General features: G+C 35.7%; 1 protein-coding gene across 1 annotated transcript; it reads right to left on the reverse strand.

Moving 5' to 3' along the window:
* Nucleotides 1–2,992: 2,992 nt before the first annotated feature.
* Nucleotides 2,993–25,905, reverse strand: LOC144448975 (EF-hand calcium-binding domain-containing protein 5-like). Its single transcript, XM_078139364.1, has 21 exons — nucleotides 24,669–25,905; nucleotides 23,166–23,386; nucleotides 22,499–22,572; nucleotides 21,915–22,170; nucleotides 20,968–21,126; nucleotides 19,539–20,206; nucleotides 19,088–19,178; nucleotides 18,485–18,637; nucleotides 18,095–18,297; nucleotides 17,051–17,207; nucleotides 16,343–16,479; nucleotides 15,345–15,473; nucleotides 14,843–15,015; nucleotides 14,188–14,281; nucleotides 11,436–11,570; nucleotides 9,735–9,884; nucleotides 7,738–7,841; nucleotides 5,219–5,469; nucleotides 4,656–4,885; nucleotides 4,305–4,401; nucleotides 2,993–3,747 (listed from the first exon to the last, which is right to left on the reverse strand). Exons 1-21 carry the CDS (start codon nucleotides 25,472–25,474, stop codon nucleotides 3,569–3,571), a joined length of 4,467 nt encoding a protein of 1,488 aa, XP_077995490.1. The 5' UTR covers nucleotides 25,475–25,905; the 3' UTR covers nucleotides 2,993–3,568.
* Between the last annotated feature and the right edge of the window lie 1,383 nt (nucleotides 25,906–27,288).

Here is a 27,288-nt window from a genome sequence, read left to right on the forward strand (position 1 = left end):
AGAACGTAGAGTCAGATATTTCTTTGATATCATCATAGCAGTATGACAAGGAGATAAAAAATGTCAGCTCTTCTTCGTCTGAAAATTGATTTCAGTTTTTTTGTATTTACTATTATCAGTATGCATCACCATCTCCATGTACATTTCCAACCTGATAATATTTTATCCATGATACTAAAGTGAACTGTTTTTTAAACAAGTAACAATCCCTTTTATTAATTATGAGTAAGACTAGGACTGCGCTTGCCTATTTAATTCATACCTTTATTTCTGATTTTTTGCTAGTTCAAAACTGACCATGTTGTCTTGATTGTTGTTCAATGACAGACATTTAAGCAGCTATTTTAAGCATAGACAATAGAGTCTATTGTCTTTGTTTTAAGTATATTTCTGTCTACTGCTATTCGATATACTCTTTTCTGTTCAGAATTTTTTTATGTAAATGATGGAATTCAATATTGTTGAAAGTTTCTAAAATTTTAGCATAACCAGCGATTATTGTATATCAGATTAATATTCTTTGTATTGTAATCATGGGAAATGATTTTGAAAATATATTTATCAACTCCCCAGCACTCCCCAGTCCCAAATATTCAAAGGGGCAACACATATATAGGGGAGAGAGGAATGCGAAGAAATGAGTCCCATGCATTTGTGCATGCATATGTCAGCCCCATGCATCACTGTAGTGGACATGTTGATTTCATGTAACCTTGGCACAAAGATTAGATACCATGATTAGACATAGTAACTTGATATCATAGCCTGATTAAATATTACATTGAAAATATCAATTATGTATTCAGTTCTGCTAATCTTTTTATTCAGTTCTGCTAATCTTTTTACTCAGTTCTGCTAATCTTCATCTTATTAATATATAAATACAGATATAAACATTGTACAATCATGGCGATTGTTTGAAAATTTGGTCAGAAGGTATATATATGATTGTTTCTAGGATACTTTTGTTTAAAAGCAGTTTTTACAGGCATTATTCGAAAAGTACATTGAGTTTATTGTGCAATACTGTCTTTTTTTACGTGATATGTCTAAACTTAATGTAGTAGAAGTAGTTAGTATGACTTTATGAAGAAAATGTTAGCAATCACGTAGTTAAAGAATGTCTTGATTTGAAAAAATTGTTGATATTGTTTTTCAAATATTTGTCTCAAAGTGTGAGCTTCTTCTGATTCGCTACTGTGAATATTCATCAAATTGTAAGTTTTCTACTAAATGGTATGGGAATATGTCGTATTGCAATCATTTGCAAAAGAAGAGTCACTAGAGGGCGCCAGATAAGGAAACTCACTTGACATGGCAGTATATAGACTGTATTCAGACGCAGATTCTATTAATTTCAGCAGCAACAATTGTTGACAGACTAGGCAGTATACTGTACATGAAGAAGTAAAAATGTGACTAAAACTCTGACTTCCTAAAAATTATATCATGTGAAACAAAGTTAGTAGAATTGTAACACATTTTTGCTGTGAAACTAAAGGGAAGGTATCATTTTTCAAAAGAATCTATAGTACTCAACTATCATAGCCCTCACTTCTGGTCCGTCCAGAGGCTTCTCCTGAACAGCACTCCAAGTGGCCAATTTATACAATCTTTTGTTTTTCTGCTGACGGCCCTATAGCCTATTTCAACCAATCTTGTGAATGAAAACGAAGCTCACACAGAGACAAATATAGGAAGATAGATGTGCAAAAGTAAATTGGTATAACATGTAGATGAATTTTCTTAGAGCTAGATGAATTTTAACATCAAGTTTTGATTTCAATTTCATAATGTTCATTTCTCATCAATTTCTATAAAATAACTAATACTTTGTCTTAAGATTTGTTATGAAGGGTTGTTAATTACTACATCATCACCATATCTAACTTTAGACAATCAAGAGGCCATCTTTTATCTTAGTGTGTTTTGAAGATCCTTGGTCATTGGCCATATTTATCTTGAATATGCAAATTACAATTTTACATATGCTTGTGGCCAGTCATAGAAGTCCTTGTGAGCATGCTCACATGAACATTGAGAATGTTTTTGTCAGTGGATGAATTGCTTGGAATAAAGGCATTAAAAAAAACACTTTTAAAATTTTGTATGACTCAGTGGTATATTTACTATAGTATTTCTAGAAATTTAGTTGTTACAAACTTATATCATGAACTAATCTGAAATCTAAAAGAAAGAGAACCACCAAACAGTGATAATACCATCGTTGTCTTCACTCTGTGCTCAAGCTCTTTTTTAATAGAGCTCTCTGAAGTACTGTACCCGTATGTTTTGGCACATTACGCGCGTTCTCATTCATTGAATGAATTCACTCAGTGCTTACATTTGGTACGGGAACGCCTATGGTGTTGTGTCAGATGTATGTAACACAAAAGAACAAATGACAGTAAACGTGAATTCACTCAGCGCTTACATTTGGTACGGGAACGCCTATGGTGTTGTGTCAGATGTATGTAACAAGTGCTCACAAAAGAACAAACGACAGTAAACATAACAGCCAAAAAGAAATCGCAAAGTGTTCACTATATCATATTTTAATCAGATTGGTCATGAACTTGAATATGATACAGATGAGAGAACAGTTTACTAAGTAGAACTCCTTGTGTAGTGCAACCTCTGTAATTCATGTGATCTGCCGGCCATTAGTTATTTTTTGTCAAATTTGTCTTACATACAGTTTGATTATTTGGCATCAAGTACAGATTCAATCATATAGCTAGTTACTCTGTTTATTTTGACTCTATCTTCAATTCTGATTTCAAAGGAATCAAATGAATGTAAATATTCCATGTAATCTTTGCTTGATTGGGTTGGGTTATCAAATACAGCATTTCAACAGACCTGTAGCATCAGATCTCTGTCAGTGTATATCCACCCACAGCCACTCATTCTTTCATGTATAATGTAAAGCACAGACCAACTTGTATAAAATAAGACCATTTTTATTTATACAGAAAGATAATACATCAAATACTGCCTATATATAATACTATGACATTGGCCCAAATTAATACAAGTAATTTTTACTGAGAAATGTACAAATCCAGTATTGACAGAATAAACAGTGATAGTGGAATTATGGCAAATTAATACAAGTATGAAAATATTTACAACAGTTCATGTATTCTTATTTTCCATTAACTGAATACAAAAATGGCCGGAATATTTGACTTTTTTGGCAACATTTGTAAAAATATTTCCCGTTCCCGTTTGGCTTCCATTGTTATAAGTTTATGCACATCTCGTGGAAAGGTTCTTCGGTTTGTTGCCAAAAAAGCATTTTAAGCTCAAAGCAAGCGAAACAAATCACAATGTTTATTTGTTTGTTTTTTGTACTTTGTGATGTTTTTTTTGTTTTGTTTTTTCTGTAGATATCTTGCAATGAACATTGCAACAAAATTGGAAGTCTGTTAGAAAAGTGATTGCTACAAAGACAGTGTTATTATATATGGTAAATGCAGAATATTTTGACACCATTTTTAAAAATTACATCTTTTTATTTTGAAAGAACTAAAACTCTGTCAAATCATAAAAAAAAAAAAAACTTCTACAAAACGTCTTCTGGGTGATCTGATAAGGCGGATTTAGTAGGCGTCATGGCACGTGGTTTCTGTGATTCTTTGGTCTTTGCAGAATGCTCCAGAAGTGATAGACACACAAAGGCCCAGTTGTAGAGATGCTGGGCAGGATAGGATCCATGTTTGGCAACAGCTCCATGTGGCACATCTGAAATGAACACAACACCATCACATGTCAATCACAGATGTCAAGTGTCAATCACAGATGTCTGTCAATCACATGTCAATCACAGAGAAAGTGATAACTTCCAGGTAAATTCTAAACTGGTAAATTAAGTGTTATGTGTAGAGGACCTGTCACTGGTCTTTCTGCAAAACATCAACTCCTTCCTCGTGCATAATAGGGGTGCCATGTGCACCAATGCTGGCAGAGAGCGTGACCTACATCAGCCCATGTGTGAGGGCGCCCTTACAGATTTTAGTCTGGCAAGCAAGACTACAAAGTTACCCAGAACATAAAGATTACAAACGGAAACTGAATATAGCAGGAGAATATAAGTGTAGCATAGTAGTCACTTAGTCTATGTGCTAAATTGGGTTCATGCATGTCCATCTAACTCTAACCCTAACTTTAACCAAGGACAGTCTCTTTGCGGCATTTTCAAAGCAGACAGACCTAACCGCAGTTCTACAATGCGGTTTCCCTGTCTATAAAATTATCAGTAACAGTGTCAATGCTGAATTAGCAATAACATAATAACTTACTTGTTAGTTTACTGTAGACACTTCGTGAAGGTCTAATCACAGTGCTAGCAGTAGGGTCAAATTCCATGATACGTCTTGTCAGTTCACTGTTTACATACTGTAATAATAGATAAAAAATGGTAGACTATTGTTAAAGACATATTCTTTCACAAGCAAGAGTTACGTTTCACTCTTGCAAATATTCCCTCATCACTGTGTAGATGTCTTGTGTTTTATGACACTCTGTAAATAGGATAGAACACAGAAAACACAAAACTAGTAAAAAAAAATTATGAAAAAAGTCTTCCTATATCATCATTAATTTCATTTTGTGACTGAGATTTTATCGCCATGGTGATGACATATCTTTACCTGTTTACATGAACTCCAGGCGTCAAACTCTCCTTCCATAGCCTTTTCAGGATAGAACACAGACAGAACAGAGATTAAAATATCATGGATAATCTTCGGTGGATCCTTGTAGCTCTTCAACTCAGCAAAGGCACGGGCGTCTAATTTGGCAACGTTTTCTCTGAGATCAGTCAACATAATACGATCAAACAAGACGTTAATTCTGTCTTCATCATTCTTCTTTTCTGCCTCTGTAGAAAGTAGTAAACAATCGATTTTAGTTTGATGGTACCCTGTCCTACTACTATACATGCATAAGTTACTATCTTTCGTTGTTTGGTGATCTTGGCAGTATTATCTCACCTCATGGGAAATAACTTTGTCAAGATCATCCACCAGTGAAAGGTAGTGAGCGAACTTACTAAGGACATGACTGTTTACAAGCAGGTGATACTTAAGCTCAATGTTCAAAAAGTGGTGCGTCCAGATAAAGAAATCTATACAACTGCTGTGATAGCACCAAAACCTACAAAGGACATAGATGAAAGAACTCTATGCAACTAATGTATACACAGTTAACTTACCCAGGACGTAGGTCTTATCTGCACCAGCTGATTCCTGTGCAACTTCCTTGTAGGCAAGCTGTAGAAGTTTCAACATTCTTTGCACCTCTTTGTTTTCATGGCTTGGTAGTTGCTTCAGCTGGCCAATACTGATGTCTACAACGGCAACAGCATGACCACTGCCATCACGTAATGGGAACGCAGTGTGACGTTCACCATACGCATCAGCGGTCACTGTCTCCGAGTTGTCTACACATTTGAACAGGTAATCCCTAGATAGAGATAGAAGTAATAAAAGCTCAGTATTTTATATTCAAAACTTGAGCAGCTTCCATGCTTTACACATGCCCTTTACTAGTTTAGTAGGTCAATATCAATGCCATACAAGTGTCATGTTACTATCTACGATGTTCCAAGTGCATATGTCCATTATGTGCCTGACCAGGGTTACCGGTATAAACAGTGCAAAAAAGGTGGAAACAATACTAACCCTAGCAATATTGGGCTGATAATTGACAAAGCTAAGAGTAAGCAAATCTATTCCATAATGGATGCTGGATTTCATTTCAGAGTCTATGATGCAGCATATTGCAGTGAACTAGGCAAGTAAGTGATTCTATATGTATTTGAACTATGCCTACATTCTGACTTCTACATTTTAATAAAAAATTGTTATTCAAAACATCAATTATATAACTAAATGACTAAGGACTGTACTACTTGTAACTTTAGCACTCTTATTCATGTACCTTGTCAACTATGGCCACAGTGATATGCAAAGAAGGTCATTACAATGCAAAATTCACGATGAAAAAAAAAAAAAAAGATCTCAAAGCTTAGGAATACTTTGTGCTACAGATGGTATCAACCATTTATAAATATGATGCAATGGTTTGGGAGAGCTACAAAATTTCATTCAAATTGTGGCAGTGGTGTCAACATGCACGTATAACTTTACAAGTACCCAGTACAGGGAAACAAAACCTTTTGATTGAGATATCTCCTAATTCTTGTCTAAAATTCCATAATGTGGAATCAGAAGATGGCTTAAATATCACTAACAAACAAAACCTGCCTTTATCGTCTCTCTAAATTTGATCTTTCTCTAAATTTAATGTAACTTCCTCCTAACCATGGACCTTACAAGCAAGATATCGATTAAGTATATAAAACAGTCCAGATCTAAGTCTCAAAGTTCCATTTTATCATACGCCCAAATTTTCCTATGTTGACGTACAGGATTATTTTGTTACTGGTTACTGATAGGTCAGTGGCAGTGTCAATCAACTTGGGTGGATCATAGCTAACACTTTTAACTTTCCAATTCTTCTGTGTATTAGTACAGTAAGTTATTCTCTGTTTAGCATCTTCACTGAAAACTCTGCCTACAATTATATTAATGCAAACTTCAAAATGCAAGGGACAAAAAACTTGTCAATGAACAATACATGCTTTAACTAATGATATCAAACAGTGTGTGGGTATACATGGTTATGAACACGCTAGTGCATGGAGTTTAACAATGGAGCTAAGTGGGCTACTTTTTGAGTTGTGTGATAGGGGGGCCATGAATCTATACTAAGTGGATTACTTATTGAACAGTGTGCCAGGGGGCCATGGATCTAACGTGGACTACTTATTGAACAGTGTGCTAGGGTCCATGGATTTAAGTGGACTACTTATTGAACAGTGTGCTAGGGGGCCATGTATCTAAGTGGACTACTTATTGAACAGTGTGCTAGGGTCCATGGATTTAAGTGGACTACTTATTGAACAGTGTGCTAGGGGGCCATGTATCTAAGTGGACTGCTTATTGAACAGTGTACCAGGGGGCCATGAATCTATTATAAAGTGGACTACTTATATTGAAGAGTGTGCCAGGGGGCCATGAATCTAAGTGGGCTACTAATAGAGCAGTGTGCTAGGGGGCCATGAATCTATTATAAAGTGGACTACTTATTGAACAGTGTGCTAGGGGGCCATGAATCTAAGTGGACTACTCATAGAACAGTGTGCTAGGGGGCCATGCACTGGTATAAACATTGTACCTTACTCCACACAGAAAATAGAGCTGAACGCTGTAAATGAACAAGATGTCAGAAGTGAAGAAATTAGGTTGAGAAAAGAATTGAAAACAAAATCACAGACAGAATAACAATAAAAATATTTTGATTACAATGTAATACACAAATGCAATCAAATCTGCAAATTTCATATATATAGTATACAATAGATAGAGATTTATAGCTAAGCCACCTTCTAGCTGAATCTGTGACTCCACTACACTCATTCGCTATTTCCATTAAACTGCATGAGTGCAGCAGAGTGACAGATTCAGCTAGCAGACAGGCTAGGATTAATGTGCATGCTATGTTGTCATATGTTATTATCACTTTACAGTTATCTATATGTATACATCGAAATACATATTTCAATATGTTCCAATAAACAGAGTTGATGAAGTCTATCATTCACATTTGCTTCCATATCTACGACAGGACATCACTAATACTTCAGTCAATTTATTAAATTTTTCTCACCTGAATAGGTTGTCTTTCCTTTCAAGTTTCATTGGTTTGTTGTGTAGTGTAGTCTGTCCAGTTTTATTGGTGGTGATCATCTTACGTAACACATAGTCTTGTTGCTGTAAGTTAACAAACACAATCATAAATTTGTGATACAATGCATAGTACATAATGTAGACAGTTCTGAGTAGACCGATGTAAGAGATGTCATGTCCCTCCACTTTCGAAGGGTTCGGCCGATGTGTGAGGGCGCCCTGACATGGTGTACCTCACTGAGTTCTGAGTTGTACTGATAAAAAAATATTCTGAAATATTCTGATTGTTGTTTTGGGATCTGTCAGTCATAGCCCAGAGACCTGGCTATCTGACTTGACGTACTGGCTCATCAAAGGTATTCTGGTGAATGACATTGTCATTCCAGATAGCCAAGTTAGTCTCTAACTGTATAGTTATGCCAATTATCCCCTAGAAGTGTTTGTAGTGAGTGATTCTCAGGCTTACCCAACAATAACATAATCTTTCAGTCAATAATGATGAAGAATTGTCAAATTCCATTTGAATACATCCAGTATATGAGATGAAGGGAGAGGGTTTATTCCCCCCCCCCCCCCCCCCCCCCCCCCCCCCATTACATTTTTACTGATTGACCGTTGTGGTTCAAGAATCACTACTTGTCCACTCGTAACTAAAAGTAAAGTCTATCAATGTGTGATTTGCTATGCATACAAGTGAAAACATCATTACAAAGTCACATACAAAACAAAAACATCACAGTGCGACTGTGTGCTTTACTACATCACAATCATATCCACACGTGATTTCACAAAATAATTTAATGGCGAATCCATATATGGACTAACAACAAAAACTAAATACACACAGAACAAACAACAACATAAACACACACAATACAAACATTAAATGATATCAACACTGTGAGGGTACTTGGGTACCAATTCTAAGTGTGAATACCTGGTGCATATACCCATCCCACAAGTGGCACCATCACCATATATATACACCAATGGGTGACATACAAACCCACCACAATGTATGGCATATCACTGCAGTGAACCCGTTCCACCCGTTCCACCACTGATGGTTACATAAACCCATCGCACACAATTTACAAGACATATCTAAATCACATCACATCACATCACAATATCCTTCGAAAGCACACCTCTAGTATGACGCTAATTGAGAAGAACTTAAACTTGGCTTTCAGAGGAAGAGCCTGCAAGAACTGTAATGAACACATGATACATATAAAGTAATGGATAGTGATATTGACATGATGCTATAGTACATATACACAGACTGTGAATGCATGCACATAAAACAGTATGGGACAAGTGGACAGTACAAGCTCTGACTACAGTACAAAAGTCTTTAGATGTTCAATTTTTTGTGACACACTATAGTCAAGGTGGAAGTTGGATAACTAAATTCTCTTAATTAGCTATTAATATGAAGCGAAATGTGGAGGTAAATCAACCCTTTGATTCAACCGATGTAGATGAAGTTTTACTTTAATACTAAACATACACACATGATACATGATCGAGGTTTGTAGTAGACGCATTGACATGTCGCATTCATTTATTTTACTTTTCCAAAGTAGCGATATTTTACAGTCTAAACATACAATCTTTAGGATACATAGGGCATTAATGTATTCATTTGTTACAATACAATAAATATAAACTATAGTCACTACTATATCAAAAACACCTGACTTACAGAATGGGGGGGGGGGGGGGGGGAATAGACACAATGAACACAATATTGAAATATACATGTGCCATCATCTTTATTAGATGAACACAACACAATCAACAAACATATGTAACACTGATAATATAGATTATACATACAAAGTGATGACAATAACATGTATGGATAGCATAGTACAGAAATGTTCGTGTGTTTTTTTTGTTTTTTTTGTTTTTTTAAAGTTCATTTCCTAAATCAAGATTAACTATTCAGTTACAAATTAGAGAATGTCTTACCTTCTCATCTGGTTCAACTATGTACACGTTTATTTCATACACACTAGGACTACGTCTATGTATCCATGACAATGCACTCTCGGCTATCCTCAGAGTTTTACGCCGGATATCCACATAGTGGAATGCTGTGGCAAAGGACTTGCCAACTCCCTACAACGAAAACAGTGAATTGGGTATTATAAAACACAAAGTTTGACATATCTCTTTTATATAAATAACTTAACGCCTACTAATTTTACAATCAATGGATGACTATATACATTTGTATATTGGGTAATTAATGTAGATATGTATATATATAAATACATGTATATACTAGTATACAATATAGATAGATATATATAGTTTATACACTAAATAATACTTATATACTTGTATATACCACATGTAATCAAAGTTGTACGCTTTCGAACAGAAAACATGGGATTAATTTTTCATGTTGTTCTTTGTCACAACAACATGTGTCTGTTATATTTTATGAAGTGCTTGCAGTATCATTCAAAACTGTTCAATCAAAAATCATCATTAATTTCTCTATCTTTTTTATATATATATACACAATATAGATAGATATACATAGTATATACACTAAATAATACTTAAATACTTGTAATATATACTTGTATATACCACATGTAATTAAAGTTGTACGTGTTTGAACTGAAAACATGGGATTAATATTTTAGGTTGTTCTTCATCACAGCAACATGTGTCTTAGTCTTGCTGCTAGACATTCGGGCTTTCTTTCGATGCTAAAACTATAAGCGAACGAAGTTCGCATGTGAGGGCCTGCCCGAACAGTCTAGCGAATGTCATTTTCAGACCGGACATTCCATTGAGATTACAATAAGCGGTGGGTTGGGCCATATATGCATATATATACTTTAATATATTCAATCTCTGCATGCAGGTGTTGACAAACACATTTATGTCATTACTATGTCTTATCAGTTTATGGTAATTGTGTTTGATGAGTGTGTAGACGTTGTCATTCACACATTTTAGTTAACGCATTGGTGGTTATTTTTACAAGCCCCTCCTTAAGATGAATATGCATGAAAATTTAGCTATTGTCCTCTGTGTTTGTCGCTAATACGGTTCTCTGATTGGCAGTTATTTATATCCTAATGACATTCGCTAGACCTCGGATGTTCCATCCTCGATAGCGTTGTTCGGCTGTGTGTCGTATTTTATCTGAAGAACATCCGAGGGCTAGCTGATAGACTACATGTGTCTATAATATTGTATGAAGTGCTTGCAGTATCATTCAAAACTGTTAAATCAAAAATCATCATTAATTTCTCTATCTTTTTGATGAACGAGGCTTGTGCATTGATGTTTATATCATTATCCAACAATTCTTTACTTAGCAGGAAAATACTGGAAATAGTAGGATTTGTCATTACTCCCTCGTCTTTGACTTGTACTGACTTTCAAGGAAAATTATTGGGAATGTTGTCTGAATAATTCAGAAAATAAACGTTATAATTAAAATCACGAAACCTGACAGAAAACACCGTCTGGCTCAACAAAAATCTTACTAACACTTCCGCATTTTATCATCTGGCTTGACAAATATCTCTTTTGGTAAGATTTTTGTTGAGCCTGATAATGATATATAGCAGATTTAGTAAGATTTTCGTCAAGACGAACGTCATTTTTTTCTTCAGGTGTCATGACTTTAATTGTAATTGTGCTTACCTGGAAGAAGCTGATTTCATGAGTGATAAATATAGACTTGGTGTGTGGATCAGCTAAGGTATCGATACCCAATAAACCAAATACTCGTTTCTCTTGGTCTTTCAATGGCACAACGATAAAGGAACCATCTCTTTCCTAAAATTACAACGAAAATAAAAAATGAAACCAAATGTGTTAGTATATACTCTTACATCACAGTGTCTAATGGTACAGTGAAGAAGTGAATATTCATAAAATGGTCAATTTGACCCACGGAATCATAGTTTCCTTGCCAGACATTTGTCGTGTTTGGGAAGGCCGCCCTCTAGTGGCAAATCCTACAGAATGCCCCTATGACCAATGAGTGTGAATACAAAACCACCTCATATTTTTACAATGTTAATATTTGAACACTTTAGCTGCAGATTTTTAGACATCAGCAAAGTTGGTCTTTGGCAAAGCTAGATTGTACGTTGACCATTTTGATATCGTGCTTGAATTAACTTTTGGCAAAGTACAGTCAAATGCTCTAGTATCTGGCAAGAAGAACCGAGTAATATGTTATTGTTACTAACATCCAGGACATTATAACAAATTCTACTTTGGTGCCTAGGATATAACAGCTTGTCTATGTGGTACAACTACAGGACAATAAACACTATGTCATTGCCTACGGATCTACATGTACATCTAGAGCATACTAACTATGGATCTATATACCTATAAGTCTGTAAGATACAATGTACTAGTATACCATGACACTGAGGGCGCCCTCATACATCAGCCAACCCTTACGAGTGCTAGCTAATGGGTGTGGGCATGACACATCATATCTTACAGACCCTATACCTACAGGATCATCATCATCATCGTAAACCCCAGCACCTTTTACGACATAGTCGAAAATATTTCTTAATATTCGCAGTGTTGCAAACGAAATATCAGCTCTGGTTTGCGAGAATGCAGGATCATATATTCTATGCGTACAGAACAGCATATTAAAACTACAGGGTATTAGGCCTATAGTAGTACCAGATATGAACTGAAAGTCCTCCTCTCATAGTCTAAGATTAATTTGTTGAAGGGAACACCACGCCAGGAAATAAAGCCATTTTTGTAAACTTTGAGTTCTGGAAAGTCATATGATTTAACATCACATATAGACTTCTCATTATTATCATGAAATACTGAAACTGGTTTCCCCTTGTAACAGTTGTCCTATGTTGCCTTATGGGAGTCAGCAGACTTGCACATGTATTTGATGAACAATAAATATTATAACTATTTATCTGAAGGTAATAAGCACTTAAAATGGAGTCAAAATGAGTCATTTGCATGCTTAATGATTTTTGGTAATTTTATATAATACATGTACAGGCAATATTTAAGAATGCAAGCTTCACATTTCATAAAATGTGGTGCATACATTGATGAAAGCAAAGTGCGCGTGTCCTATAAACTTGTTTGTGTAGCTTTTAATTCAAAAGGGTTATTTGCATAATTGAAGATTTTTTTTGCAATTAGGCAATATCTTAAGAATGCAAGCTTCAAATGTTGTATAACTTGGTATATTACGTTGATAATAATGAAGTGCATGCACCATGCTTGTCTTTGTAGCTTAATACGTATACATCATATTTGGTTGCAGTGGCTTAAGTCAGTTTTCATTGTGATAGGTAGTTTCTATCAAGAGAGGGCGCTGTCTTCATTCTTTCACACATCAATGCAGTAAAAGGCTTAGTTTTGGTCCATATGGAAAGCATTCAGTTTACATCTGGTGTGAATTATCATTATTCTTAGGCTTTGTAACATCCACACACACACACACACACATACACACATACAGGTTAGTAAACTACTGAAAACTATCAACAAATTACAAAATAGTACAAAGATATACACGGCAGGACTGCTGAATTACTTACTGTATCGTCCGAAGTTTCATCCAAAATCCCTCGTTTAAACTATAATTGTATGCACGATTGTAAAAAAAGCATGACCATATTAGGAAATGCATGCATGGGATGATAATGATAAAGTTAGTGAGATATTCCATATACGGAAACTGGTGTGTTTTGATTGGTTAATAATGAGTGCTGTATTCCATATATGGAAATCTCATGATTACAACACAGTGTGTTAATAAACAATTACGAAAATCATTATGTTGTGAATGTGTTCAGTGTTAATACAAATCACTGAAACTTGATCAGTAAGTACATACATGTAACACAAAACTATGAATTATGCAAAATATGAAATAAATATGGAAAGAATGTTAATTATGAGTACAACTTATCATATTTCATGCATTGATATGTTAATCATGATGTGTTAATAATTTGCATACTGTTAGAGTTGATAATGTAAAATGTAAAAAATGTAAAAATTCTTAACATTAAAACAGGTTCCTGCATGACTTTGAGTACTGCAAATTGCAAGTGCACCACACTGCATAGCCTGTACGATACACTGTCTTGGGGCACCCTCCTCACCCATCAGCCTTATCTCTCAAAGACAAAGTGAGGGTGAGGGTGAGGGTGGAATGACAAGACATACAGTTTGCATACTGCAATACTGTGATTGTTAATGTATATACAAAACATAGGTTGGTTGTCTGAGTATTTCGGCTTGCATAATGTTTTCCACCACTAAAATGTGAAATTTTTGAAAGGACAGATTGCATGTATATAATCCTACAAGATGAAAGATGACATCGCGATGACATCGATGTCTTCATTTGCATATCTGACTAGTATTATGGGATATTTACCTCTTCAGCTCTGTCGGGGTTCCAGAAGTGAATGTTACCATGGTTTTTGACTCTGGGTACATGAATGGGTTTACCACTCTCAACTGAAGAAAAGCTGTAAACATAAAAGTACGTAAAATGACTTCATTTTTCTCAAAACTTGCCATATGGTCAAAATATTTCACAACAATAAATGCACTGTATATTTCCACTCAACCATCAACGTATAACACTAACACATGTTTTCACATAGTATTCTTAGGCCATATTGGATTCTAAAACGATTTAATTTTGGTATCACTTTGACTACTACTTCAAAAATTTGCAGTGACCCCAGGTTTTCTTTTTCTTCTTCTTGTAGGTAACCTCAGACCACCAAACACTTTGTGGTCTGAATTTTAACCAGGAATGGGTTTGGGTTCAAAAAATAAATAAAATAAAAATTTGTCAATTTTTCTTGAAAACAAGATGGTGAGCCCCAAATTTATTTTATCATTTAAAAAAAACAAAAAAATACCAAGAGCAAGTTTAAGTTCCATATGATGAAATTTACAGAGATTTTGAGAACTTGTATTTTCAGGGTAATTTGTCCATGAGGCATTTGTAATGCATATTCTACCTTTACAAATAATCACTGGAATAAAATTCAAACTGTGAAATCTTTCTTTGTTTTTACCTAATTCCTTTCATATCTTTAAACAATGCCTTTCCTAGCATCAGACCAGCATCATCAGGAGTGGTGGCAGAATAGCGTAAGACAGTATCACCACGTGACGGATTGCCATCATTTCGTTCCAGCATACTGATATTGGCACTGATACGTTTGTTACCACCATGGGCTTCAGCATCCTTGGAGTAATAAAACAAATTTTGTAAGAATCATATAAAGGAGACGTTTTATGAAATACATTTTATACACATTTATAGGATATATATAGAATATACAATATCAAAAAAAAAACACGTACAACTAAAAGTAATTAAACGTCAATGTATTTTTTATATTTCAATATATAAATTTTACAATTTTTTTTTTTTTTTAAATTTTGTTTGTTGACTGGATGAGGTTTGGATACTAGTTATTAGATGAGTTTAGATTTATCCTTAGTGGGTAGCATGATCAGGTAACCGTGTCATCTATATTCTTTGGAAAGTAAGATTTGACTTGTACAACTCACCTTATACAAGGCTTGGAAGACTGCTTTATATACAGGCTCCATGCTGGCACCACTAGTCTCAGCAGCAATAATAATCTGTGCCAGCCACTTCTTACGAGCTTGTCCTCGGATACGCTCAGCATGTGTGCGCTGCAAATAGACAAATACAACATAATGCCATATTCTGAGTAATATAGGAAAAACAAAAGATTGTATAGTTTGGCCACTAGGAGTGTTGTTCAAAGCAGTGTTTTGAAAGTGGCAATTGAAGAATAGTAGTTGTGGACAATAGCATACTTTGAAAATTGTCTTTTCCTAGAAATTCCTGGCAAAATTCAATGATATTCTAGCCTGTTAAAATACTGTTGTTTTTGATACTTCATGGTGGTAACATACAAAAGTTTTTTGTAGAAAGTTCTCATACTGCCAAAATGCAAATACAAGTCAATTCTATCTAATATGTGAGGTTCGTCTAAGACACTTTCTTTCAACGTGAGTACCTGAAATGTGACATGGTCAGTTCTGCCTGATGTCTAGTGTTCTGGCACAAGCTGAGTTTATAATATTTTTTATACTCAAGTGAAAATACTTAAATAAAAACCACATTCTTGTATAATGTTAATGTCAATGTCTTCTATACATTACGATTGTCTTCTGACATTGTTTAACAGTTGATTGCATGGTAGTAATTTCCTGACCGTTTTTTTTTTTTTTTTTTTTAAATGTATCTTAAATTACATCATCAGATTGTTTATGGGTTATATCTTGATACCTGGTTTGAGTTCAGTCAGTTGCAAGTGGTGGTTAAGTGTGCTTTAGTAAGTACAATACTGTGAGTACTTTTTAAGTATGTAGTAAAAACTATGTCTAACATGTATAAACTCAGCTTGTGTCCCTTTAACATGCTGTTTTAGCAGTTCAACATTAGCCTAGCAAAAACAAAGCAGTGACCATACACTATAGATTGTAAGCCAGTGTTATTTGTGACAAATAGTCTGTATTTCAAATGATGTAATTACCTCTACACTGGTTGACAGGAAATCAATGACTGGCTCAAAATTGTCTTCACCACCAGGTAAAGCCCGACAGAGAGCTTCAATGAACTTCCTAAACTCACGTTTACTGAGTTTGTCATCTTTGCTCAACACCTTCTTGGCTGTAAAAGAATGGATCATGCAGAGATTTGCAATAAAACTTGAAGACAAGAAGCACTACGTAAAAAAAAGTGTGTGATTTGATTTTGTCTTTACTCCGTACAGACTGTCAAATATTAAAATAGGTGGATGAGAAATTTTTAATTAATGAAAGAACTTTACTATATAGTATTGAATTGAACTTTTGTTGACCTTGAAAATTGTACCTGAAATTTTCAACTGCACACTTCAGTGTTTTTCAACAGATTGACCCACTATTCAGCACATGTGACCTATGGACATGTTAGCCTCAAGGGTCATAGATGAATTTTCACTTGCCCTTTTTTAAACTAGAAAGTACAATGTGAGATAAGAACATGTTTGTAACGCAATAAATTGCAAAACGCTAAATATATGCCTTGTGTAAAATATTTTACAAAAGTTGGAATTGATGAGCTTTCCAGTTATCACCTGACATTAAGGTTGGAATTGATTGGTAAATACCAGTAACTGACAAACATACCTTGCAAGTCCTTAATTGACCACAGACCTTGAAATGTAATAAACCATACAATTTTATTGATAAGTCCTTACCTTTCTCAATGGCATCACGTTCCATGTTTTCTTTGAATTTTCCCAACACTGTCAGGATTTCTTCCAACTCCAAGAAACTAGATCCGTCGTTATCCCATCTTTCAAACAGTTGATCCAGTAGAATTTTACGTCTGGCAGACATGGCTTCCTTGCGAGCCTGTGGATAATTTAGAAAAATAATTTCCTCAGTGCCATATTACCAAATCTTAGACATTTGCTGATGTATAAGATTTACAATGTATTGCATCATATAGTGATTATGGCCTTCTCTTTATGTAGCATACACTAATTAACACAAAATACAATATGTAGATTTACATGGTCAAAATCGATGACATGTTACGATGTACATGTACATTGCATATAGTCTGTGTAAGGTAAGCCATGATGGTGAGCTCTTACACATGGGTCAACCCCTTGCACGTCTGTATCAATTAAACTGTCCCTTTTCTAGCATTTGCAACCAGATCTGGTTGCAGTTGATCAGACATAGTTATGTCACAAAAGTGAGAACATAGCATCAGACTTTTAGGTTAACTGGCCGCTATGGGCAGAGCAACACAATGTATCTTACAGTCTACAGTGAATACTGTTGTGGACCAAAATCTGCATGAATTCACACACTATCAAATGTATGCATGAATTATCAACCAAAACGAAAGATACAATGTGCCATATTAGGCAATAGTGTTGTTAGTTTTGTGTTTAGGAAACCATTTTTAGTACATTGCAGACACTGCTAGCTGGGTGAATTGTTGGTACTGTATACCATATACATTGCAAACTACATTGTAACAATAGAACTGTAATACAAAACAAGTTTCAACTTAGTGTTTCACAGCAATCACACATTACGTAAATGTGAAATCATGAAATGACTCTCCAGAACCATAGACAGTAGAGGGGGAGATCTCCCTCTCTACTGTCTATGCCAGAACCCAGGGTTTATGAAAATGTTTTCAGTCCTTGCAGTAGCATTCCCCTAGTATAAAGTCCTGACAACACCACAGACTGTCAGAATCCTAAGTACATGTATATTCTCACCTTCTTTAGTCTGGTCATCTTCTCCTCCTCAGTTTCTACATATCCAGCTTTAATAAAGTCCAGAAGAATACTGAAAGTGTCCTGTGGTGGTTCATCTCCAAGGAAAGATTCAGTCAGTTGGACAAACTGAGATAAGTTGACAAAGTTTTCATCAAATGCACTGGCTGCTACAGATCCACTGCGAGTGGTTGGACTCTTCAGATCTATGCACAGAAAAAAAAAAGTGATAGGTACTACAGAATGACCCATAATTCTTTTTCTTTATTTAGCGGTTGGAGTTTTCTTAAACAAGGTAACAATAAAAGCTTTTATTTCTGTGTGCATAGTATGCTAGCATGAAACGATGAGGTAAATATTTCTGAAATCATTCATTAGATGTTGAACACTTACCAGATCTGGTCTTCTCCTTGATCAGTAGAGCTTCTTCAGCGAAAGTCACACTAGCCCTTCCAGCTAATGATTGCTGTGTTTGGTCCTCCCCATCTTCAGGGGGAACATCTTCATCTTCACCCACTTTGCTAGCTGGTAGTGGTGTCTGTTCCTCTGTAAGATGTTAGGGAAAAAAGATACAACTTTTCAATTTATATTTTGTATTATTTAAAGGCCAGGGATGCAATCCCAGGTTCTCATATTAGTGTTATCTTATCAGTTAAAGGCCAGGCATTCAATCCCAGGTTCTAATATTAGTGTTATCTTATCAGTGCAACCATTTTACACAGGATTTCCTTTTGTTCTGAATGATGTTTTTTTAAAGCTCTGCCACAAGCTACTTATCACACACTAAATTTTAACCCAATATGATCTGGTCTTTTTAAAAAATAATTAAGGCAACAGCCTCAAGAACTGAGAATCAAAAGGAAAATAATATAAGTTCATACTTTACATAATTTTGTTTCTATTTAATTCTAAATCTATAATGACAACCACTGCCATCATACAGCTGGTAGTTTTGATTTTACTACATTTTACAACAAACCCAAAAGTAGCTCTAACCTTTGAACTCATCATCTTTTTCTTTCTCCTGAGTTTCAGCAACTGCTTTTTCTTCTCCTCCTTCTTCAGTTTTTTCTTCTGTCTTTTGTTCCTGTTGACATAATGTATGAGAAGTCTTAAACTCTTTGCCTTAGCTTGCTATACATACCGCTAACTTTGTACAAATCACATCAAAAGTAAAACTGGCCATATGTGGATAAGGATTTTGAATTGACGAAACAATTTTACTGTGTGTTTACTACTAGAAAAAAAAACACTGTGAAACACCTTATTCATGACTGACACAATAACTTGAAGAAAAAAAATTCTAAACGTGTAAAAAAAAATTGTTATTGTATGTACAGAAAGTGATTTGAAAATAAACTGGATACAAACAAGTAATCACTACATCAGGTGAAGGACATTTTTTTTATACTTTCTAAGTTTCTAAATAAACAGGTTTTTTCTTTACCTCTTCTGCTTTTGTTCCTTCCTCCTGTTTTGCTTCACTTTCTGCAGTCTGTTCTTCATCTGTTTTACCTTCATCTTTTGTTTCCTCAGTGGCTTCCTCCACAACCTCCGCTTTCTTTTCTTCTGCAGCTTCGGTTTCTTCAGGTTTTGGTTCTTCTGCAGTTTCACCTGCTTTCTCATCATCTTTCACAGCTTCTTCTGTTGTAACTTCTTCTGTCGCGTTCTCCTCCACCGCCAGTTTTTCCTCATCAGCAGGTTTGTCCTCATCAGCAGGTTTTTCCTCATCAACAGGTTTTTCACCCTCAGCAGGTTTTTCACCATCAGCGGGCTTTTCAACCTCAGCAGGTTTTTCCTCCACCGCAGCTTTTTCATCCTCTGCTGGTTTCTCATCCTCAGCGGCTTTCTCCTCTTCTATGGGTTTCTCCACCTCCTCTGCTGGTTTTGCATCTTCAGTTTTTTCTTCACCCTCTGCCTGTTTTTCATCTTCCGTCTTTGCTTCCTCGGCAACAACTTCATCTTTTGTTTCTTCACCACTCTCATCCTTTTCTTCTGTTTCTGGGATAGCCTCCTCTTTGTCCACTTTCCCTTCCTCTGTTTGTACATCTCCTTCCCCTGCTTGTGAAGCTTTTTCTTCCCTGTCAGTTTCATCTGTTGTCTCAGCTACAGTATCTTCAAATAAACAAAGTACATATGTTATTACTAGATATCTCTTACCATAACATACTGTAATACATGACCTTTGACACTAATTATTTCTTATGAGCAATAAGGAGTCATTCATTTCCCCATGTTCTAATACTTTTCAGATATCATTAAAACTTACACAGGCACTTCATGCATACTTCTCCAATCTGTCCATTACACTTTAAACTAAACACTTGGTGACAATCTGGAGATAACGCTTGATAGCTTAGAATAATCTATGTGATTCAATGGGTTCAAAGGTTACAATACACATCATCTGATTTACATATGGAGGCTATCATGTTCTTGAAAGGGTTTAACATGTATTCTGGTTGACTCTCTCATAGTCCTCAGAGCATCGCATTGCTAAAAGGGCTGTTTTGTATGTACTGATATCTACTGCATAATTGTACTGTGGGCCCTCATCGACTACATAGGACTAATCATTTATTGATGTGTTACTGCGATGCCCTGATGTTGTTAATATAGGTGTATTATACATTTTGATATTGAAGTGTGCTCTACTATTGTATGAACTATATGTATATATCAAGGGGTCTTCATTTCACTAGTCTTCATCTTAGGCTGTAAGATATGCCATGTCGTTCTGCCCTCACCGGCCTTCTCTGGGAGGGGTTGACCAATGTGTGAGGGGGGGGGGGGGGGCACAACGGCGTACCTTACAGACAATGTTCATCTCTCCCCTTGAAACATTTTCTTTCAGAGTTATATATGCAATCTAATACCTGTGTCTTTTTCTTCATCAGCAGCTGTTCTTGCCTCCTTCTCACTTTCTTCACCTTCTACTAGTTCTAATTCCTCCAGTGGACTTGACCTTGAACCACTCTCAGAGTAGATGGTGCTGTCTTCTTCATCAGCTACCTCATCTAACTCTACCACAGGCCCTGTAAATAGACAATAGTTACAATGAGAATCACAGCAATCAAGTGTTTGTTTCATAATGTAATGTGCATTTTTCAACAGTATGTCAATTTCTCTGTATAATTACTATAGAATTGATTGTGAAATAGGGTGAAGTGAAAACACTATCAGGGATGTGTGGGGACAACAAATAGAACATGTCAATATTTCTTTCCTAATCATTATGGTATTGACAATGAATGGGGTTATTAAAAGTTAAAATACATGTATCTATCACAGTATCAGGGTGCAAGCAGTATGCCCTCTAGTGGTAGCCAAATTTTGTTGTTGTGGGTCAGTATGATAGAAACTGGCATTTCTTGTGAGTCACCACATAGTAAGAGATAGGGGAACACCAAATTTTGATACGTTACTAGAAATTGTGTGTGTCACTGGCAAGTCAAATTGGCTTAGAGGGCACACTGGGTGCCAGTAGGACAAATAATATGGTAGAACTATCGAGTTATATCAAAATCAGAATATGAAAAAAAAATTGAGAGTTTTTTCCATGCACTCATCATTGTAAGCTGTATTAAGATTTGCAACATCATTTTGCCCTACTGGGATAATCATCCCTCTGTCAGTGTGAAGTGGTGTCTAGAAAAACTCAAGACACGTCATGTAATACTGTACAGATTTATCATCACTGCTTTCAAAGGTATGTAATACTTGTACACTAAGCATGAATATCATCAATCACATGCCAAAATGAAATCACTGTAAACTAAATATCATGGGAGAGATTTAGAATTATATTGAAATCAGATCTTACATTTTCGTGGGTTTCTCAAATTCCTCTTGATAACACCAGCAGAGCTATCCCAAAATGATTCAAACAATGCCAGGACTCTGTGTCTATCCAGGACACCTACTCCAGAATGATCACACGAGACAAACAACTGCTCTAGGATTTCACGTCTGGCTTCACGGCTAGCTGCATCGTGGTAGGCTTGGGCACATTTAGACAGATGTTTGAGGAATTCCACGAAGACTTCAGATGGCATGTCAGTAATAAACATTTTAATATACTGCAGGAATGATCAAAACAGGGTGTTTTATGTGTTACCAGAAGTTTGGAATCACTCATATCTGTTAACATATCATATTGGTATGTCTGTCTGTATAATTTCATACAAGATTACACTTTCATATATATCAGGAACTTGAATTCAAATGCACAAAATTAAGTCAGGTAGTGGTCCAAACACAAAATGGTCAAATGTATGGACAAACGGGTTCACACAGTTTGCTTATCATATGTACATCTGCTAATTAGCTATACTAGTATATGCTACAATAGACCCTACACTCATGTACAGGTACGTTCTACATAATGCCTAGATATAGCATACTTACGTCAGAGAATTCTTGTATTGAGATAGTTTTACAGGTATCATCAGTGGCTTCCAATTCATGGCTGAACTGTGAGGCTATATGGGTGGGATAGAGGAGAGGACATTCAATGGGTAGAACACAAAACATGCTGTTTTTACATTCAGATTATGGTGTATATCAATCGATGCATGCATAGGATCACTCCACGTTGTGCGATGGGTGGGGCCATTTTTTTTCCAAGAAACAACATCTTGACTATACATGTACATTTACAGTGAAGTGAAAAGGGACACTTCAAACAAGTGAGGTAGGAGAATAGTTTTGAATTTGATCCTAATTCTATAATATAGATGCAGATACATGTTGACTTTTGAGACAGTTGGTGTGTGAGCGCCCTCACACAGAAAAGGGTATGTTCTACTTGTGCATTTTGACTTTAAAATTGTTATATCAGTTCCTGAGATAGATCGTTCAAACTAACTCTTTGCTATTCTCTGTATTTGCATATAGTACATGAGTGCTCTGTGTGTGTATTTGCGTTTGTTTGTGTTTGTTTGTTTGTCTGTCTGTCTGTCTGTCTGTCTGTCTGTCTGTCTGTCTGTCTGTCTGTCTGTCTCTGTCTGTCTGCCTGCCTGCCAAAAATGGGATATGCAGACAATGCTTTCAACAACTAATACACCATTTGTACCTCTTCGTAGTTCTTCTGGATAGCTGTCTGTGATCTCACTAAATGATCTTAGTGCTTCCTGTACAAGATGCAGTTCTAATCTTCCTTCTTCATTTAATATCCATTCTTTGTATTGGTCTCTCAGTGTAGCTGATCGGCGTTGATTCTCCAGACTTTTCATTTTCTCATCTTTTGTTCTCTCCTCTCTCCTACGTCGAGCCTCAGCTTTAACTCTAGCAAGTCTGAATGACACAAATCAAGATACATAAATGAAATGATTATTTCATGATCTGAAAACAGAATTACTGATTTAGTACGTCAGTACAGTTCAAAATGAATTTATACCACTGCCCACTTCCAAAAATCACCCTACAACAGTACAAATTCAAAGTGACTCAAATTCATTCTCGTTGGTTGAATCATACTCATAGATGGCTGATTTTAGTTTACTACATAAATCATGTATTTATGAGTTGTTTGTGTTTAAATGAAGTGTGACTGTATTATATCATTCAAGGTTTGGTACATTAAAAAGTCTTCCCAAGGTTTCTAACCTCATCATCAACATGATAATAATTCTGATTTATCAAAAATCACTAATGATGTCAACTGTGATTTCTGTGACAATAAAGTATCGTGGTGTACTCAGAATTTCCTTTTATTATAATGACTTTAATATTTTTCATGTACTTGTTATTTTCAACAACAGTGTGTATCTTTCAATAACACTTTTTGTGATAATGGAGGTTTAAGTTTTATATTCAGACATTATTAATACCCATTTCATGTACAAATTACAAGGGACACTGATGAATTTAGTGGTTCACTTAACTCGCTGATACAAATTTGGTATATGTTAAAAGATCTAACCTGCCATGTATATATTTGTATCCCAACACTATGATGATGATGATGGATTATAATTGAATGATTGTAAACCAAACTACAGTTTAAACTGTTGTGGGTTTGCTTGTTCAGGAAATTGTACAAATAGACAGATTAGATAACATATGTAACTAACACCTACAATGTAAGCTACATGTAGGTACAAAATAGTTACATGTATGATGCATATACATGTATGTAACTATAATACATATGTACTTATGTTGTAAATGTGTATAAAATGGCTTGAATTACAGACTGTGGTACAGTATTTTCTTTACAGATAAATACAGATATACAAATTGTATCTGCTGGATCAAGTGCTAAACTGTCTTTATATAGGTTCAAGGCTGCTGCTATTTTTTATTTGCATTTGTTATCAGTGTGTCCTCTAAGCCAATTTGACTGCCACTGATGTACACAATTTCTAATGATGCACCAAAATTTGTTTTCCTATCTCTTACTATGTGGTGATCATTAGAAATGCCAGTTTTTAACATTTTGTGGAAAAAACAACAAAATTTGGCTATCATTAGAGGGCTCACTGCTTGTTAGACTACGGTACTTCCACACCCTAGACCTAGCTGATTTTTTTTGGAAGGAACTGTCACATAATGCATAAGACTTCAAATTCCTTACCTATTATCTTCAAAGGAGAAGACTTCTTTTTTTAATTCATCAGTGACATCTTGTAGCCCTCTAATGTACGGTGATGCCTCAGGGAAATTACTGTATCTTGGATTATTTCTCATCAAGTATTGTCCTAAAAAGTTGATTGGATTAAAGTTGGAATCTGGTGCTTCCTTGTCTGCCAGTTCTCTTCTGTCTACTTCTCGCAACAATTTTTCAACTCCCATAATAAGGACTGGGAGTAGTTTCTCTAGAAGGTAAGCCCTGACTTCTACGGTTGCTTCATAATCATTTAACCAGTCTCTGGCTAAGACATCTATAGGAACTCTACGTGCAAGTTTTTGTTTGTCTTCTCTTGCATTTTGGATGCGTTGTTTCTTCTCATCCCTTCGTTCTTTCAGACGTTCCATCACTCGCTGTTCATGAAATCTCTTCCATCGTTTGACAGCTGTTTTCACCAAGGGTCTCAAGTGGTCGGGAAATGACCCCCTACTGGCAATAGATCTAACACTTTCTGGTCTGTCACTTAGTGGTGATGGTATCTGTGTTTGAAGTGCCTTGGAACCACTGCCTGTTCTGGAGCCAGGTCTGGAGCCTATAGGGGTTCTGTACCTTCCAGCTGAGCTGACCATATTTGATGTTGGTCTGGACCCCTTTTGGGAATTGGGCCTTGAGCCAGAAAAACCTTCTCTGGATGCTGGTCTTGAACCATGGTGTGTACCAGGTCTTGATCCTGGAGGTGTTGGGGAATATTGACGGGCACCTGCTGATCCAGATGCGCTCCGGACTGGACTTGCGGTTTGCACGTCCGCCATTTTTGTTTACAATTTTACTCGTACGTACACTTACAAATATAAAACGGAGCTGTGGCGAGTTAGTTCAACAATTACTGTCAATAATACAGGCCCATGATAAACAACAAATATGAGGGACTGAATCGCAAGTAATCAAAATTATATCAACACAATGGGTGTCAATATAAATTGATATCAACAATGCTTACAAGTTACAGCGTGATAATGACCTTTCAACGTCTACGAACGCGTACAACGTTGCGTTCGAAAAACGAACGTACCTACACGATTATTTACGTTGAATCGCCTTTCCACTTGTTTCTTGCAGGTTTCACTGTTACTGTGATATCTGTGAGACGTGTTGGATACCTACAAATGTGACACGGTAGCGACTAGTCTTTGAAACTTCGCCGCCTTCCGTGTAGACGTTTGAATGTAATCGCTGTTTCTAAGTGTTGCTATGGCTTGTAACCTTTATCCTTTCACCCGACCCCCAAACAACTTCCTAGGTCATTAGACATGCGTACTGGGAGAATATATTGAGAAAGTATAATTAATACTTGAGTCCACAATTTGTACAAAATATTTTTATATTAAGTTCGTATTTTTTCAATAAAAGCTCGTAGTTTAATTTCAAAATATTTCTAAAATGTCTAGAATGTAAAAAATGAAAACGTAATCAATACTGTATGTGATTTAATAAGAACGACTGTTATTAATTACTTAGGGTCTTGTAGCCAATTGAGATGTGCCAGACGACTTTGGCTGTCTGACGTCCAAGCTGAATTTCATTATGTAGTGGTTATAGTAGGTGTTTCAAGACCTGGAGTGACTGATCCAAAAAAAGTAGAGAATGGCGTTAGTGACTGTCCAGCGTTCGCCAAGTTCGAGCAACAGTTCGAACTGTTCAAGCTCCAACATTTCGGTAAGTGTATCTAGCACTGGCACTTCCTACTTGGTATGTAAAGTTGTAACGTTTACAGATTACTGCTACTACGTACGTACGGGGCGCAGTCACCATTATTGCAGTTGTAAACAAATATATGATTTTGTAGTACCCAGCAGCCAAGTATATGTGACCAAGTTTTTGGAATAATTTTTGGAATCAGTTATGGCACACATGATGGTAACTTTATGCATGCACATCCTGTACACCCAGAGTATTAAAACAGAATACGTAGCTAGGAGAGCGATTACTAGTACTTTTTTTCTTTTTTTTTTCCTTTTTAAATTTCAGTTGGTAAAATGACTGATAAAGCAATTAATAGAACCACGAAAATAGGCACATAAAAAATTAATTGATGAAAAAAAAATAGATGAACAAAAAGGAAAATAAAGAGACAGATAGTTGAAATACAAATATTTTTCATTAGATTGAATGTTTATTTATTATTTATGATATATTTTGGTTAAATCTGATGTGCATACATATCACTAAGTGACTTTAGAAATTAGAAGTTGTTAGGTTTTTGTTGGAAAGTTTTCAAACTTGAAAAAGTGGTGTACATATTCAAGGCCAAACAACAGGAAATAGACATATAAAAATCTCTCAGCCCACACCTTAACTTTGGATGGCTCTATGTTAAAGCAGGGCATTTAAATTTAGATCTTGCAACCGTTTTTCTAAGATTTGAAAATTCATTATTTACTCTCTTTATTCAGTGCATACTTTTTGTATCATAGGCTTGCATAGTGACTGGAGCAACACAGAAAGAGGATTGGAATTATTAATATGTTGAAGTAATGATTAATTAATTCAACATATGATTATGACAAGAATGTTTGAGAATATTAACAATACCAATTTATTGGCAGAAGTTTTCATCATGATTTAA

This window comes from Glandiceps talaboti, chromosome 18 (genome assembly GCF_964340395.1).
Source record: "Glandiceps talaboti chromosome 18, keGlaTala1.1, whole genome shotgun sequence".
NCBI lineage: Eukaryota > Metazoa > Hemichordata > Enteropneusta > Spengelidae > Glandiceps > Glandiceps talaboti.

Coding starts and splice junctions, on each gene's coding strand:
- LOC144448975 (XM_078139364.1), bottom strand. CDS start 25,474: ATGGCGGACGTGCAAACCGCAAGTCCAGTCCGGAGCGCATCTGGATCA. Junction 14,282..14,842: donor AAAGATATGAAAGGAATTAG/GTAAAAACAAAG, acceptor TTATGTTTACAG/CTTTTCTTCAGTTGAGAGTG. Junction 4,402..4,655: donor CCTGGAGTTCATGTAAACAG/GTAAAGATATGT, acceptor CTATTATTACAG/TATGTAAACAGTGAACTGAC.